Raw genomic sequence first — 16,172 nt, 5'->3', positions numbered from 1 at the left:
GAAATGCAGAATGGCAGTATGACTTTTCAAATTCTTGATGGAGTCCTTTTTGTGTCTAGGTCATAAACTTTATTATTATAATGCAAACCAAAAAAGGAATAATTTAAATTGTAGATATTCTTGACATTAATAATGTAGACATGCATCAAATGCTTAAAGTACACAGCTCACTAGGCTAACTTCAGATCAATTTTTGCAGCCTGAGCATACATGAAATTATTGAAACAGGAGCAAAATACATTTAAATGTCCACATTCTTAATAATATTTTTAGGAAGGTTTAAAAGGGAATATTTATATAGGGACTGGGGCAGCTCCAGGATTAAGAAGGGTGGGAAGGACAGTTATACCTTTGGTCAAATTTGCTTTACTAGTACTACTCTTACCTTTCTGTTTTCCATCATTCCTAATACAGACTCCAATATTCTGCACTTCTGTGTATATATTTAAATCCCACTGAGTAATATTCTGGTTAGTTCACTGATTCATTTATTCTACAAATATGATTGAGCAATGCATTATTTATTTTGCCAGTCCTTAAACTAGATGTTGAAATACAACAGTGAAGATAAGAAAGTGGCTCTCTCATGGGGATTATATTTTAGAAAAATAGGCAATACACCAGTGGTGTGCTGGAACCAGCTTGCCCTGGCTTTCAAAAAGCCAACTGGGTGTATCTCTTCCCAATTCTGTTTTGAATGACATCATGTTGGTAAAATCAGCCCTTATGGGAATATTTACACCATGAAAACTGGCTAACACTACAAATCAGGGTGTTTTGTTTTGCTTTACCCTCTGGTGAGCCAGTTGTTAAACACTTTCCAGGTCTCCCATTGCAACAAATAAGGTAAATGAATAAATAGTGCAATTTTAGGTAGAAGTTTCTAAAATAGATGGTGACCAAGAAAGGAATTTCTGAGGTGACATGTGGTCAGAGACCTCACTTACATGAGGAATGATATATCGAAATCTTGGGAAGGAGCATTTAAGATAGAGGTAATAGTAAGTGTAATGCCTGATGCAAGAACAAACTCGATTCATCCCAAGAAGGTCAATGTCTAGAATGAAATAGTAGCAGCTACACTGTTGGAGAAGCACACAAGGGCCAGGCCATGCAAGCTGTACAGGACGTAGCAAGGAGTACGGATTTTGTCTGTGCATGTTAGGAGGCCATTGGAGGATTTTGAGTGAAGAGGGTGTGAGATTCAATATATGTTTTTAAAAGATTGCTATGGCTGCTGTTTGGTGAGGAGGCCAAAAAGAGGGATGTGAAACAGAGACTAGTCAGGGACTCTTCTGTAGCCTGGTGAGAGATAACGGTGTCTTAGATTAAGTGGTAGTGGTGCAGGTAATAGTGTCAGATTCGGGATATATTTTGTAGGTTCAGTTTGCAGAACTTGAATAAGGAGCATGCAGGGAAATGAATAATCAAGGCTAATTTCCAAGGTTTTTGTTTCTTTTCATTGTTTTGTCTGACAACTGGATTAAGAGTGGTGCTATTACTGAGAAGTTCCATTTTGGGGGAGGTAAATCATCAGGACTTCTATTTTAAGCTCTAAGATTTGCAATTTTCCATTAGATGTGCAAGTATGTTGGTTGAGGGACAAATGCAGTGTGTAATATTAAATGGCCCCTGCCACTTTAGAAAGTTTCATATCCTTTCTGCGCCTCATTTTTCCATCTGGAAAATAAAATAATAATACACTTCTATCATAAAGTTATGATGATCCCAAACATAAAGTTAAAAAGAACATAAAACTCTGTTTAGAGTATACTACAATTTAAAATGCATGGGTATTTGTGTGTGCATGTATGTGTATGCTGAAGAGAACTGCAATAGACCCAAATGTTAATGCTGTGAACTTTTATAAGATAAAGTAGAATCTATATCAAAAAGTGAGTCCATAAAAAAAAATCCATAAATGCAGCTGAACTTGCTATTTAACCCAGGTAAAAATGTCAAGATGAATATGGGAAAAACAACCAATAAGAAAGTACCAATGGAAGAACTAAATGTTTCAAGAATAAAATTTAAAAGTACTCATTTAAAGTCATACTGGAAATAGTAGAATGTAATGATTTTAAAGAGATAAATAATACAATGTTTAATAAAAAATTTTTTTATGTCAACATATAATCCATGAATTATTATTTTACAATTAGAAGTTTTAATGATAATCAAGAAAATGAAAGCTGGTCAATACATTCAGTCTACAGACAGGAGATAAAGATTATTCTAAAAACCAAAAACAAAAACAAAAAACAACAACAACAACAAAAAACCTCACAATATAGCCAGATTTAAAAAGGACTGCAAACAAGAGTCTATTTCTTATAGTTTAGATTAAGTATCTTCTTTAAGTGAATTGCTAAAACAGAATCTCCACATTATGTAATCAATAGATAAAGGTGCTTTTCATTGAAACTGAACCCGTTTGGAAACTTGAAAGTGGGCTCCTAATGGAGAAGCCACACATTACATCTTAACTTTATTGGATGTTTTAAAAACTTCTATTACTAAAAAGGTGATTTAAGTCTAAGGGTTGGATTAGCAATTTATACTATTCTGAGCAAGGAATCATTTATATAATCACATTGTAGAGGAGGGAGATAATATTATAAAGTAATGCTATAATAGCAACAAAAAGAAAGATCAGAGACAGGAAGATTCCACAAAGATCTCCATTTATTCAATAGCTATTTATTGGGCACCTATTATTTGCCAGTAACCAGTATCCACATAGATGCTGGAAAAGTAATAAAAGTTTGTAAAGGAATTACCAAGAACTCTTATATATTTCTATATTTAAATGGAAAAATAGTAAAGAATTTTAAAAAATAAAAATTAAAAGAAATAAAATAGCAAAATATGAAATTGTGACTTCAACCCAATCATCAGTGCTAATTTCATTTCAAATATAAACTCTTATTTTATCAAATTTCTCACTATTTTAAGATATATTTGACTATGATATAAAACTTTTTAAAAATGTAGATATTTAACAGAGAGACTAAACAAGTTTACAATAAACCATTTGTTCTAACAAATTGTTTAACACCCTAACCTTCATTATGAATCTATATTTGGCAATGCTATTTAAAAGACATAATTTTAGTGTTAAAAAATATGTTTATTTTCTATGTCTTCAGAAATGCTTTTGTTATAAAATTTAGAATACGAAATTCTATTTAATATCTATGAGTGAACAGGACTTCAAAAGCTGTGTTGATATGTAAATATTCAGGCAGGATTTTCATTGTGATTACAAGAGAAAAATTAAATCAATTAACCACACTAAAAATGAAGAAATAAGGATTTACACTCTGAAAATCCTTTTGACCAATTTGGATCAATAATCTTTGTCAAATCTTCTAGCATGGTGTTTAGTCAATTGCAGTTGTAATTGTCCAAAAAATTTTCTTATCAAAAGCCCACAAACTGCATGATTTATTAAAATAAAGTACTTAAATTGACTGATGATTAGCATTTAACAAAGCAATAACTCTCTCCAAGACATTTTGAGAAGACATTTAAATAGTCAAGTTGGTATTTCAAATTATTTCTCTACATATATATTAGAGGTTAGTAATATATTTGATAAGTCCTAATTTTAACTTCAAGGTAGGGTTTTTAATTTAATGCATTTTATATTAATCCATTCTAATTTTTAGTGACATTAGCAAAATTATTAGCATGTATATATGCCAACATTTTATAGAGCGAAGAAGCACTGATACTCTTAAGTACTCTAACATTCAGGTAAGGAATTAAGTTGCATGAATATCTATTTGGAATACAGAGGGCAGGCTCTAAAATAAAAATAAAAAAAAGAACTGGGTTTTGACTTTGGTTCTATTGCTTGCCAACTGCAAATTTTAAGCAGGTTACTAAATCTCTCTGAAGCAAAATGTTCTCATCTGTTATAATATCTTTCTAAGAGAGTTGAAAATGCCATATGATAAATCATGTAAAACATTTTGCCCAGTACCTAGTACAAAATAAGTTTCAAACAGTGTCATTAGTAACTCCTTAGAGACAAAAATGACTATTGAATTTCTTGACACTAGTATTCAACATATATTTATATTATAAAAACATAATTTATATAAATAAAGCAGTTAATTCCCTACCTGACTACATATCATGGCTTTTTTGTTGATGACACATTTTAACAAGCTGAGCAAAATTGTCCAGGATTTAACTTCATATAATGTAATGCTTGTATCTGTCATGTTTCAAGATTCTCAGATTTTTATATAGGCATTCTTCATTGCTATTCTTTCCAATAGCATATGGTCTAAAAGTTATTATATATCTCTCAGAATGTTTCACCCCAAATTATCTCAAGAAAGATGTGAAAATCATGAAAGAAAATCTGAATCATTAACACCTCACACCCATTGGGATGGCAATTATCAACAATAACAACACAGAAAATAACCAGTGTTGGCGAGGGTATGCAAGAATTGGAAATTCTGTGCACTGTTGGTGGGAATGTAAAATGGTGTAGCTGCTATAGAAAACTACGGTGCTTCCTCAAATACATTTATAAATATACTAGGGCCCCAGTGCACGAATTCGTGCACCTTGAAAGAAACTGCGGGTCACGAGGCTGCAGTAGGCACAGAGGCGGGTCTCAGTCCCTTGCACCATGGCCCCCGATCCCCTTTCTGCCAGCAGCCCGCTCTTGCAGCCACCACTCCCACACGCTGACAGCACCGGCCCTGCTTGCACCCATTGACGGCACAGAGTGATTGGGGCCAGCACCAGCAGCGGGTGTTAGCAGTGGCTGCTGCCGTGATAACCCCGCAGGAGCAGAGGTAGGTGGCGAAGCCCTCAGGGGTGATTGGGCCGGCAGCCACCGCTTGCACCTGCTGACGATGCCGAGCGATCGGCATCAGTGCCAGGCGCTGGCAGCGGGTGCAAGTGGCAGCTCCAGCGCCAGCAGTGGGTGCAAGCAGGGCCAGCGCCGGCAGCGGGTATGAGAGGTGGCTGCTGGCCCCGATTGCCCCTCAGGAGCAGGGAGAGGTGGAGAAGCCCTGAGGGGCAATCAGCAGCGAGCTAGCCAGCAGGGGGTGCAAGAGGTGGCACCGGCAGCAGGTGCAAGCGGGGCTGGCGCTGGCAGCAGGTGAGAGCGCCAGGTGGGACCGCAGCGCGGGAGCAAAGAATTTTCAGTAACCACCAGAGGCTCACCCTGATTACCACGATCAGCACCCCATCTTGGTCTGGTGCCCCCGCTCACCTGCTCTACCATTCTGCCATGGCCAACGCCCACCATGTTCCTCGCATGCCCCCTGGTGGTCAGCACACGTCATAGTGACCAGTTGTTGGGTTGTTCCACCGATTAGTCTATTTGCATATTAGCCTTTATTATATAGGATATATTAACTTTTGATCCAGCAATTCAGTTCTGGGTATATACCCAAAGAGAAATAACAGAGATTCAAACAGATATTCGTACACCTAAGTACACAGAAGCATTATTCATAATAGCTAGAAACAACCCAAGTGTCTATAGAAAATGATGGGATAAACAAAATATAGTATATACATATAATGAAATATTATTCAGCCTTCAAAAGGAAAAAAAAAGAAAAACCTTTTGACACATGCTACGAACATGGATGGACCTTGAGACATTATGTTAAGTGAAATAAGCCAGACACAAAAAGACAAATATTGTATGGTTTTACTTAGATGAGGTGCCTAGAATAGTCAAATTCATAGAGACAGAGGTATAATGGTGGTGTCCAGAGGCTGACTGGAGGGGAGAGAATGGGGAGTTACTATTAAATGGGTAGTTTCAGTTTGGTAAGCTAAGAAGAGTTCAGGAGGTTCAGAAGGTAGCACAACAATGTGAATGCTTTAATTCACTGAACTATAAATGGCTGTTAAGATGGCAATTGTTATGTAGATTTTACCATAATTTAAAAAATAAACCAGAGTGTACTCTGAGAGTCTGACCATAAGTGAAAATGTGGCCCAAAGTATTAAATACTACTTGAGTTGAGAAGGAAAAGATAATCTTAGATAAAGTGTCACTGAGGAACAGAGTCTCTTCTTAAACAAGGTGAAAAATACTGTTATTGACTGTCAGTGAAGGCAATGATGTGAACAAAAATAAAACACCCCACAGCTTTTACAAAGAACTTTCTGACATATCAAAAGGCAGTGTAAGAAATGGGAATTATTTCAGGGATGAATTAGTAAGCCCTATGAGGTTCTCTTACCAAAAATAAACCACATATAGGCTTCTCTATATCATACTACCAAATAGAGTGATACACTACTAAGATCTGAATATGTATGTCCCCCAAAAATTCATATACTGACATTTTTTAAATATATTTTATTGCTATTTTACAGAGAGGAAGGGAGAAGGACAGAGAGTTAGAAACATCGATGAAAGAGAAACATCGATCAGCTGCCTCCTGCACACCTACTGCGGATGTGACCGCAACCAAGGTACATGCCCTTGACCGGAATCGAACCTGGGACCTCTCAGTCTGCAGGCCTAGCCACTGGGCCAAACCGGTTAGGGCCATATACTGACATTTTAATCCCCAAGGTGACGGTATCCAGAAGTAGAGCCTTTGGGGGTGTGAGTAAGTTAGGAAGTCATAGCTCTCTCTCATAATTGGGATTGCCCTCACAAAGAGACCCTTCTGTGATGTGAGGCTTCAAAGAGAAGTCTCAGACTTCCAGCCTCCAGAAGTGAGACATCAATTTCTGTTGTTTATAAACCACCAGGCTGTAGTATTTTGTTACAGCAGCCCAAACGGGCTAAGACACATACCTAGTTGGTATCTTCTCTGTGTCTCAGTATCTTTAACTAGATACGTATATGAAAAGGTGACAGAGCCACTTGGAGGTATGTCAATCATGACATCGGGATGTTATTGATCTGTGAAATCTCAGTTATGTGTACTATCATAAAATTAAGCAAATTGTAATCTTAGAGTGACATCTATATGGTTTCATTTTCTTGAATATATTCTAACATCACAGGAAAATATCTTTACTTTCCTACTTTATTTTTCTATTTTATTTTTATTCACAAATTACACTCAATATTGATGATGGAAAAGCTGATCACTGAAATGAATTCATTAAGATAAGTGGCAGTGAGGATGATGAAAAAGCAACAATGAAAAATTTATTTAAATAGTATGATGGAGAAAATGACATATTCCATCCCATATTGCAAGATTTTAGCACAGAAATAGTAAACAGTATGAAGACAGAAAGCTAAATTAAATATTTACTCTGTATCTTGAAGATTATTTATCTTTGTTTCCTAACTTGACTTATTAAATTAATATAATCATAATGACCCAATGCAGAGAGGAACTGCTCATTAGTATTTGAGCCTGATATCCGTGGTTGCACTACATTACAAGGCCAACGCTTCTTCATTGTTTCAGCCAATTTGAGATTAATCTACACGGCCTTCTGACAGCAAACTTGGCTGAAAAGCCACTTTAAAATATTTGTAGAAATAAACAAAACTGAGGTATTTTGACAGGGAATATATTACTTTTCATATTTAGACACAATCTGGCTAATAAGGATGTTATGATCTTTTTTTCTGTACAGTTTTATTATAACCTGTTACCTCAATTTGAAAATTATACAATCAACATTTGCAAGTTTAAAGAATAAACTGAAACTCATAGTGGGAGCTTCCAAACTAAATCTCATTGTTTGGAGCCATTTACCTTTTATTTAAAGACTAGGGGCCCGGTGCACGAAATTCGTGCACTGGGTGTGTGTGGGGGGGGGGGGAGTGTCCCTCAGCCCAGCCTGCCCCCTCTCACATACTGGGAGCCCTCAGGCGTTGACCCCCATCACAGGATTGGCCCCCATCACAGAGGTGTCAGGCCTGGGCAAGGGGACCATCATATCCCCCCAGTCCCCGACTCAGCCCCCCGCCAGGCCTGATGCCTCGGCCAGAGGAGTTGACCCTCATCACCCTCCGATCACCAATCACCGGATCGGCCCCTTGACCAGGCCTGAGGCCTCTGGCAGAGGTGTCAGGCCTGGGCAGGGGACCCCCAGCTCCCCGTGGTTGCAGGCTCCGCCCCTGCCCAGGCCTAACGCCTCTGGCTGAGGCGTCCGGCTCGGGCAGCGGGGACCCGCAGCTGCAGCGGCCCCGCGATCGTGGGCTCCGCTTTAGGCCCAGGCAAGGGACCCCTAGCTCCCGGGACTGCCAGCTTCGACCGTGCCCAGCTCCCATCGCTGGCTCCACCCCTACTTCCTGCTATCACTGGCCAGGGCGGCAAAGGCGCCTGATTCTCCAGTCATGGCTGGGGGGCAGGGCAAAGGCGGCCCCAGGGCCGCCTTTGCCCTGCCCCCCAGCTCTTAGCTCCCCCCTGGGTTTCCGATCACTGTCAGTGGCAGGGGGCTTCTTCCTGCTTTCCCTTTCGCCTCCCTGCATTGTGCCTACATATGCAAATTAACCACCATCTTGTTGGCAGTTAACTGCCAATCTTAGTTGGCAGTTAACTGCCAATCATAGTTGGCAGTTAATTTGCATATAGCCCTGATTAGCCAATGAAAAGGGTATCGTCGTACGCCAATTACCATTTTTCTCCTTTATTAGTGTAGATTCTCTAATAAAGAATATTGCCACTCATTGAAATTTAATATATTTTTTGCTGTATTCTGGTATTTCCAGTATCTAAGTGGTTTTATTCGTCCCTCTCGGCAGCCACAGTTGACCACTAGAAGAATAAAATGGGAGAATACACAATATCACACCTACATAATGAAATGCAGCTGTGATTTATGTGTGGCAGCCATCGGATAGTTGTGAAAAACTGCCCACATGCCATCTATTTTAGGCTGTGCTGTTCAAACTTTCCATAACAGAATTTGCATGATATGAAAATGTTAACAGATCTTTTCCACAGAGATTTTGAATAGATCTCTTTCTTTGTATTGCTATTTCTGTTTTTAAATAAACAGTTCTCTAATTTATTTCCTGATTTCAAGAACCATCTTCCACAACAGTCATCTTGACACTGCTGTAAAATGTTGTTGATCCATATTTTCATCATTAACTCTCATTAGTCAGAACAGAATCAGCTCTTTATTCAGTACTAAACTCTTACTGTGAATTCATTTTAGTTGTGCTTTAGAAAAACATGCCCAAATTTTAAAACAACAACATACTAAATGAATAGGCCGCTTTGTTAAGTATGTCAAGAAAACAATGGAAGATGATAAAAAAAAAAAGAGTATTTCCTCACCAAAGAACTACTATAACCCTAAAAGCAAATCCAAGACACAGTTTCAAAGTGGAAAATGATTAAGAAAAAGAAGACGAAGAAAAAGCACTACACCTAGCTTAGGCAAGGTGAGGGGATTAAGAAGCACAAATTATTAGTTGAAAATAGTCATGGGGATGTAGAGTACAGCATAGGGAATTTAAAAAAAAAAAAAAAAAGGAGGCACTGTACCTGTTGTAAATCCAGTGTAATGGTCACATAATGGTATTCAATTCCATTCTTAATACTGGGACTCTGCCACCAAGTGTTCTTTCCATCAATAGCATTTGTAATTGGGTGTCTCTCTATTGAATCAGCAGCAGCATGTGAAAGGAGGAGAAAAGATCATATAAAAAATGTATAGCTGTTTCTTTAAAGAAAAAAGCAAAAACTAAGTTAAAACGTCATCATGTGACTATCAAACATTAAAATGATATAAAGAGAGAAAGATTCATATAGCTTCAACAGAGTTTATTTAACATCAACTTTTTCATAGCACTCTACAAAGCAGTGTGAAATGGCTACATGCTGAGGCTATAAAATAAGAAGCTGGCCATCAATTCAAATGGGCAAATTTAATAATAACTACAGAAGTGTAAACACATAATATTGAAATCTAAGTGATGTGTCAATCCTTCAAAGAAACAAAACCTCCACTGTTTGAAGTGGCTCTAGTATGCCATCAACTTTGTTAACGGAAACACAAAATTCTGAACAGTGGCTTAAAGGTACTTGAAGATTTGTCCTTCTGACACATTCATTACTGAGACTCGTGCAATCCAATATGTGTCTGGTTTTAATATAAAAGGCTGTCAAATCCATCTTATGCGGTTCTTAACTTGCCAACTTTCCGCTACTATTTAAGAGTATAATGAAAGATCCTCCAAACCTCCCAGCTAGCTTTGGCCTGTCCCCATGATTCCAGCTCAGTGGAGAAGTGCACACAATAAAAGCAAGCAGGAAGCGGACTGCACACGAAACTACATCCTGCCAACAAACCATGGATTTCCCTGGCCTTTACTCCGATATATGAGGACAGGATCTATTGTGAGAATAAAAGGGAGACTGAGTATAGAAAATGAATAAAAGGTGTGGACAATCATTGATTGTCCCTTACCCCCACAGTCTGCTCTTACAAGTCCCTCCTCCTTACAGCTTCCTCATCTCCTCCAACTGAGCTCCGCATCTTAGCACAGCAGCCATGGCCTCTGGGCTGCCAAAGCCCTCCTTCCATTTGGGTTCTCCGTCATTGGTTCTTGTGTGAACTCTGAGCCTCTCATTTCCCACAAGGTCTGTTCCTTTTCTCCTCCTCTAAAGAGGCCCAGCTTGTGCACAGGTCAGCCTGGCAGGAGTGGAGATTGTGGGGTGTTCCTATTTCTATCTGCAGGGCTTAATTAAAGGTACTTAATGTCCCAATCTCTCCCTTAGAAGTCAGCCTATTTTCCCATAGAAACGTAAATGAAGTGGGGGTTAGCTTCCTTGCTGCTCTTCAGTTCTTTATGAATGAAAGATGCCTTGGGGTTTCAGTCTTAAGAACTTTTATGACACTAATTGTCTGGGAAGATGTTTCAAATGAATGGCCTAACAATAACCTTTTAGATCAGAAAACATCTGGGGTTTTTTTTGGTAAATTCAAGAAAGACTTCATAAAAGGAACAAACCATATCGCTATGAGGAACAACCTTGGACTCTGGGTGTGCCTACAGTAATCCCACCAGGTGCTCCAATGACAACGTGATGAAAAAGCATCCGATTGGCATATGAAGAGCTGGAGAATACGAAGTGAGACAGTCCACCTGGTTCCACCATTTAGTACTTAACTGGCCATGAACAAGTCACCTAAACCAGGGGTCCTCAAACTTTTTAAACAGGGCCAGTTCACTGTCCCTCAGACCCTTGGAGGGCCGGACTATAGTTTTAAAAAAAACTATGAACAAATTCCTATGCACACTGCACATATCTTATTTTGAAGTAAAAAAACAAAACGGGAACAAATACAATATTTGTATTTGCATGTGGCCCGCGGGCCGTAGTTTGAGGACCCCTGACCTAAACTCTGTGTGTCATACCTGCAGTAGGAATAACAAAAATCCACTCATAGCAGTGCCTCCCACATTCTTAATTTTCAGGGGGAAAAAAAGAATTAAAAAATGTGTGAGAGAAAGATTTGTGGAATTGACACAGGAGTTCAAGCTCTTTATTTTTCCAGGTAATAACAGCCTCCTGTCTACTTTACTATCATTTAATATAATACCACTATTGTTTCATAAAATAAAGGACATTTAAAAGCAACAAAAGATTTTTTAAAACCATATCAAAATAAAGGATAGTTTTTAAGGTATTCATTTTTTTCATGAAAAATTTAGAATTTTGTTCTCATTTCCTCATTGACTAGTAAAAATATCTTGGATGGGAACTCTCAACTTACAGGGTTACCTGAGAAACATGAGAACTATTGATACAAACATTAATAGGCATATATATTTGAAGTATGGTAGCTACCATCGATAGTTTAACTTTAACCCTACTGTTTGGTTTATGTACCTTTTGCTTTGTTTAACAATGGACAGGTTATTTTGATTTTCTGAATTGTATAAATCATCCCATTCGATTGAATGACTATCCCATTGATTGTTATCATACTGGTCTTAGAGAGCACACTCTACTGAACCTGGAAACAGGACAGCACAATTACCCTAAATTGTTTTAGTGGCCACAGGTGGTGCGTTCCAGCTGACTTAGTGGTCCCGAGACCAGAACAGAACAATTACTCTAAATTGTCCTGACAACTCAGTGGTTGGGAGACCCGAGGGCTCTAGATAATGCGTGATCAGGAGACCCAAAATTGTAATTTAGATAACATGCCTAAGTTTAACCCAGGTTACCTGAGGGCTCTAGATAATGTATTTCTGTCAATTCAGTGACCCCGAGACCCGAAACTGTAATTAACATGCTTAATTCTGCTTCTGTAATCTGCTTTTTTGCGAGCCAGGTGCCTCATTCCAAACCCTAGGATGTAATCAATACCTTTGTGATTTTTGCCTATATAAGTCTGGTTTTGCCACCATCTTATTGCTATGAGATTTGGGAATGGCCCCTCATAGTCCCGGATTTCAATAAATGTGACTCTTTAATTCGACTTCTTGAGGCGTCCTTCTGTGATTCGCGGGGTAAGTTACAAGATATTGAAGTATGGTAGCAATCATCTCAGGTAGAAACTTTAGTTTAACTCTAACCCTGCTGTTTGGCTTAACAATAGAAAAGTTACTTTGATTTTCTGAATTATATAAATCATCCCATCCCATTGAATGCCTTATTGACTGTAATGTGAGTATCCCATTGATTGTGATCTTACTGGTTATCGAAGCACATTCTTCTGTACCTGGGAACCAGGACAGCACAATTATCCCTAGGCCTGAGGGTTCCAGATAATGTTTCCCTGTCAACTCAGTGGTCCCAAAAACCAGGACAGCGCAATTACTCTAAATTGCCTCAATGGCTCTAGATAATGTGTTCCTGGTAACTCAGTGGTCCCAAGACCCAAGGGCTCTAAATAATGTGTTCCTGTCACCTCAGTAATCTGGAGACCCAAAACTATAATTAACATGCTTAATTCTGCTTCTGTAAACTGCTTTTTTGCGAACCAGGTTCCTCATTCCAAACCCTGGGATGTAATCAATAACTTTGTGATTTTTGCCTATATAAATCTGGTGTTGCGGCCATCTTATCACTTTGAGATTTGGGAGAGCGAAATGCCCCCTCAGAGTCCCGGATTGCAATAAATGTGACTCTTTAATTCGACTTCTTGAGTCTTCTTTCTGTGATTCGCGGGGTACATTACAACAATATAAAATTAATTATATATCTGTTCAAAATGTACACTGTTCTGGCCCTACCTGGTTTGGCTCAGTGGATAGAGCATTGACCTGCAGACCGAAGGGTCCTGGGTTCGATTTCAGCCAAGGGCACATGCCTGGGTTGCGGGCTCAACCCCCAGCAGGGGGTGTGCAAGAGGCAGCTGATCAATGATTCTCTCTTATCATTGATGTTTCTATCTCTCTCTCTCTCCCTCTCCCTTCCTCTCTGAAATCAATAAAAATATATTTTTAAAAAATGTACACTGTTCTGAATTTTAAATGGAGACAAATTGCATTTAACAAAATATTTTAATATAAAAATCAAGCCAAATGAAGTCCTCATTGCAATAGAAGTGTAATAGTAAAGTAAAATTACCTTCAAAAGAAAGAAATATTAAAAACTGAATATTCAGTAAATATGCATTTTCAGATTATGAACACTTTCATTACATAATAATTTTATTAATGTAATCTGCTTAAACCTGTTTAATTGAAAACCAAGACTTATGTATCTGAGTTACTTTGTTAATATGAGTTATAGGGCAGGACAAAAATAATTAATTTTTATTGGTAAATTATTTAATTCAACTAAATAGCTGTATGGACTTTGTATCAGGTCTTTTTACATTAGCAATCCACTGAGATGAGGCATCCAATCTCATTAATGAAAATTAAATTTGCTATATATACTGAATAATTAATGCTAGTTAACTTGTTCTGCTGAAGCTAAAGAAGGTGTCAGTTCTTTATAATGACAACAAATTCCAGAGCATAACTAAATAGCAAATAAATGCCCTTGGTGGTGTGAGTGGGTGATGTAATTGGCCCATAGGAATCAGAATTCATAAATGAATTATTACTGGCATTTCTAAAGAAAAATATATAACACAACAAACATTTCCTCAACATCCTCTTGAATCTCCTTTACAGACTGTGGGTTTAATGTGTGATAGAAAAACACCCACACAAAGCCACATTTCCAAATCAAATTCACGACTCTTAAGTAATTGTGAGAGGAGCTGTCTAATTGGAAATTCTGATATCTTCCACTTCAGGTCAAATTGATATGAGACTTATTCACAAAAAAAGGAAGTCTGGGGGTTGAATTAGTAATTAACCATAATCCCCATTATGAAAGTTTAATCATAATTTATTTGCAAAAACTGATTAATTGTTGGCATACTTCCTAGCTTTACAAGAGAGGGAAACATAATATTCTTAACAGGAATAGCTACACAAGTCAATCCCAAGCTAACAGCATCTAAAATTTGGTGAGGAAATTGTTAATAAAGTAAACCTTTCCAATCTTTCTTTTTAATTGGGAAACACAATCTATTAATAGTAGAAAGTTCAAGTTTCCTCTCCTTTGTATGGTGATTAAGCATAGGCTTCCATATTTAGTCTAGCTGTTCACTGAATTTGTGGAATTTTATCATCTGTTGCTACAACTTTTACTAAAATATATTCATGTGAGTTATTGCTAGGTTTTTATTCTGGTGGGGTATTCTTTCTAAATGTCCAGTTCTAAAACAGGATTTTAAAATGTAATGAAGCTAGGAATTTAAAATTAATTGCACAAAGTAAATCTAGATTGTGATAAGTTTAAAAAGCACTACAAATCAATTAAAATGGAAAATACAAAACATACCTCATCTGTACCTGTTTTACTGAAGCAGTTTATTTGCTTCTTTGTCCCAATGTGAAAATATGGAGTAGATTGCCTAACTATGGATGCCTTCCATTGAGACAAAGAGATCTTGAATATGGAACTTGAAGAGGGAAGTAAAAGGTGCTCTTGGACTAAATTTAGTGAACGCATCTCATTCATTTTTCAACCCGGTTTCCACTCAGTTTTTCCTCCAGCCTCATCTTTGCACTTTTCTTATAACCTGTCTCTTATGATTGACAACATTTCCCACTCTTCCTCCTTTTCTGGAATGCCTTCCTCTCGTATCGCAAGTCATTCAGCTTTTAAGTCTAACCACCTTCTTGGAACTTTCTCTTGTTCCTTCAGTTCTCATTGATGCTTTCCTTCTCAAAATCCACGTCATTTATAATATGTACCACAGACATAGTCCTGAGTTTACTGTTTTGAACATTTGTCTAATTGCTTTCTTTAGCTAAGCCTTATTTACCCTAGCATTATACTTGTAGGCAGGAACTATAAATACAGTTATTCATATGGAAAATAATACAGAAATTAATAAATAATACAAGAATAAACTCTGTTTTGCATTCTCACAACTATAAACCCACTTTTACCCCACCCTCTATGTGGATTTATATTTCAATACATACATACAGACACACACACATATATGCATCCATACAGACACACACATTATTTTACATACTATAACTCTAACCCTTCCTCTCTTCCTAGCCCATCCTAAACACATATTTATATACTCCCAACACCATCCGACCATTCCCCCCAAAACATTTCCATGCCTCCAGGCTTTCTCACATCATTTATGAAATCATCAAGGCCACCAGTTCCTGAACTCATGGCAGTTTCTCCCCATCTTCATCATTTCCCCTAATGAACCTAAAGCTAATAGTCCATCAGTTGATTTGTTTTTTCGGTCCTTTCTTCAATTTTCTTGCTTTTGATGTTTTCCCATGACTCAAGTTAGATCCTTTGCTCTCATCATGCTATACAGGAATAGCAAGCAGATGGGGTGTGTTCCATCACTTCCACCCTGCACCCTCCCACAACAGTCTACACCACAGAACAGAACCAGAGTCATTAAAAAGCAAGGAAGGTTCTGGTGGTTGCCATATTTGGTTTCTTTACTATTTTTTTAACATTCCTTCATATACTAATACTAGTATAAGACCAGCAATTGTAATCACAAAAGTCCCAATTTTCCAGATATACTGTTTTTAGCATCTCTAAATTAGTAACAGAGAGGGGACTAGCATTCCTTCTTTTAACCAGCTGCAAGAAAGAATGCTCAATGCCTCCCCACTTTCTTTTGATATAAAAATGTAAATTGTGAGAGAAAGCTTTTTTCATTTTATAAGTTTTACAACTTAAAACAAA

The 16,172-nt window shown here is 37.8% G+C and overlaps 1 protein-coding gene across 2 annotated transcripts in view; it reads right to left on the bottom strand.

Moving 5' to 3' along the window:
* LAMA2 (laminin subunit alpha 2) overlaps positions 1-16,172 on the bottom strand; it is a 484,581-nt gene that overhangs the window by 347,267 nt on the left and 121,142 nt on the right. For both annotated transcript variants that reach the window (XM_059700294.1, XM_059700292.1), the window contains exon 3: positions 9,462-9,574. In XM_059700294.1, coding sequence (XP_059556277.1) covers positions 9,462-9,574 — 113 coding nt within the window. The remainder of the gene's footprint in view (positions 1-9,461; positions 9,575-16,172) is intronic.

The sequence above is a fragment of the Myotis daubentonii genome, chromosome 6 (assembly GCF_963259705.1).
Source record: "Myotis daubentonii chromosome 6, mMyoDau2.1, whole genome shotgun sequence".
NCBI lineage: Eukaryota > Metazoa > Chordata > Mammalia > Chiroptera > Vespertilionidae > Myotis > Myotis daubentonii.
This window is presented reverse-complemented; position numbering and strand designations above follow the sequence as displayed.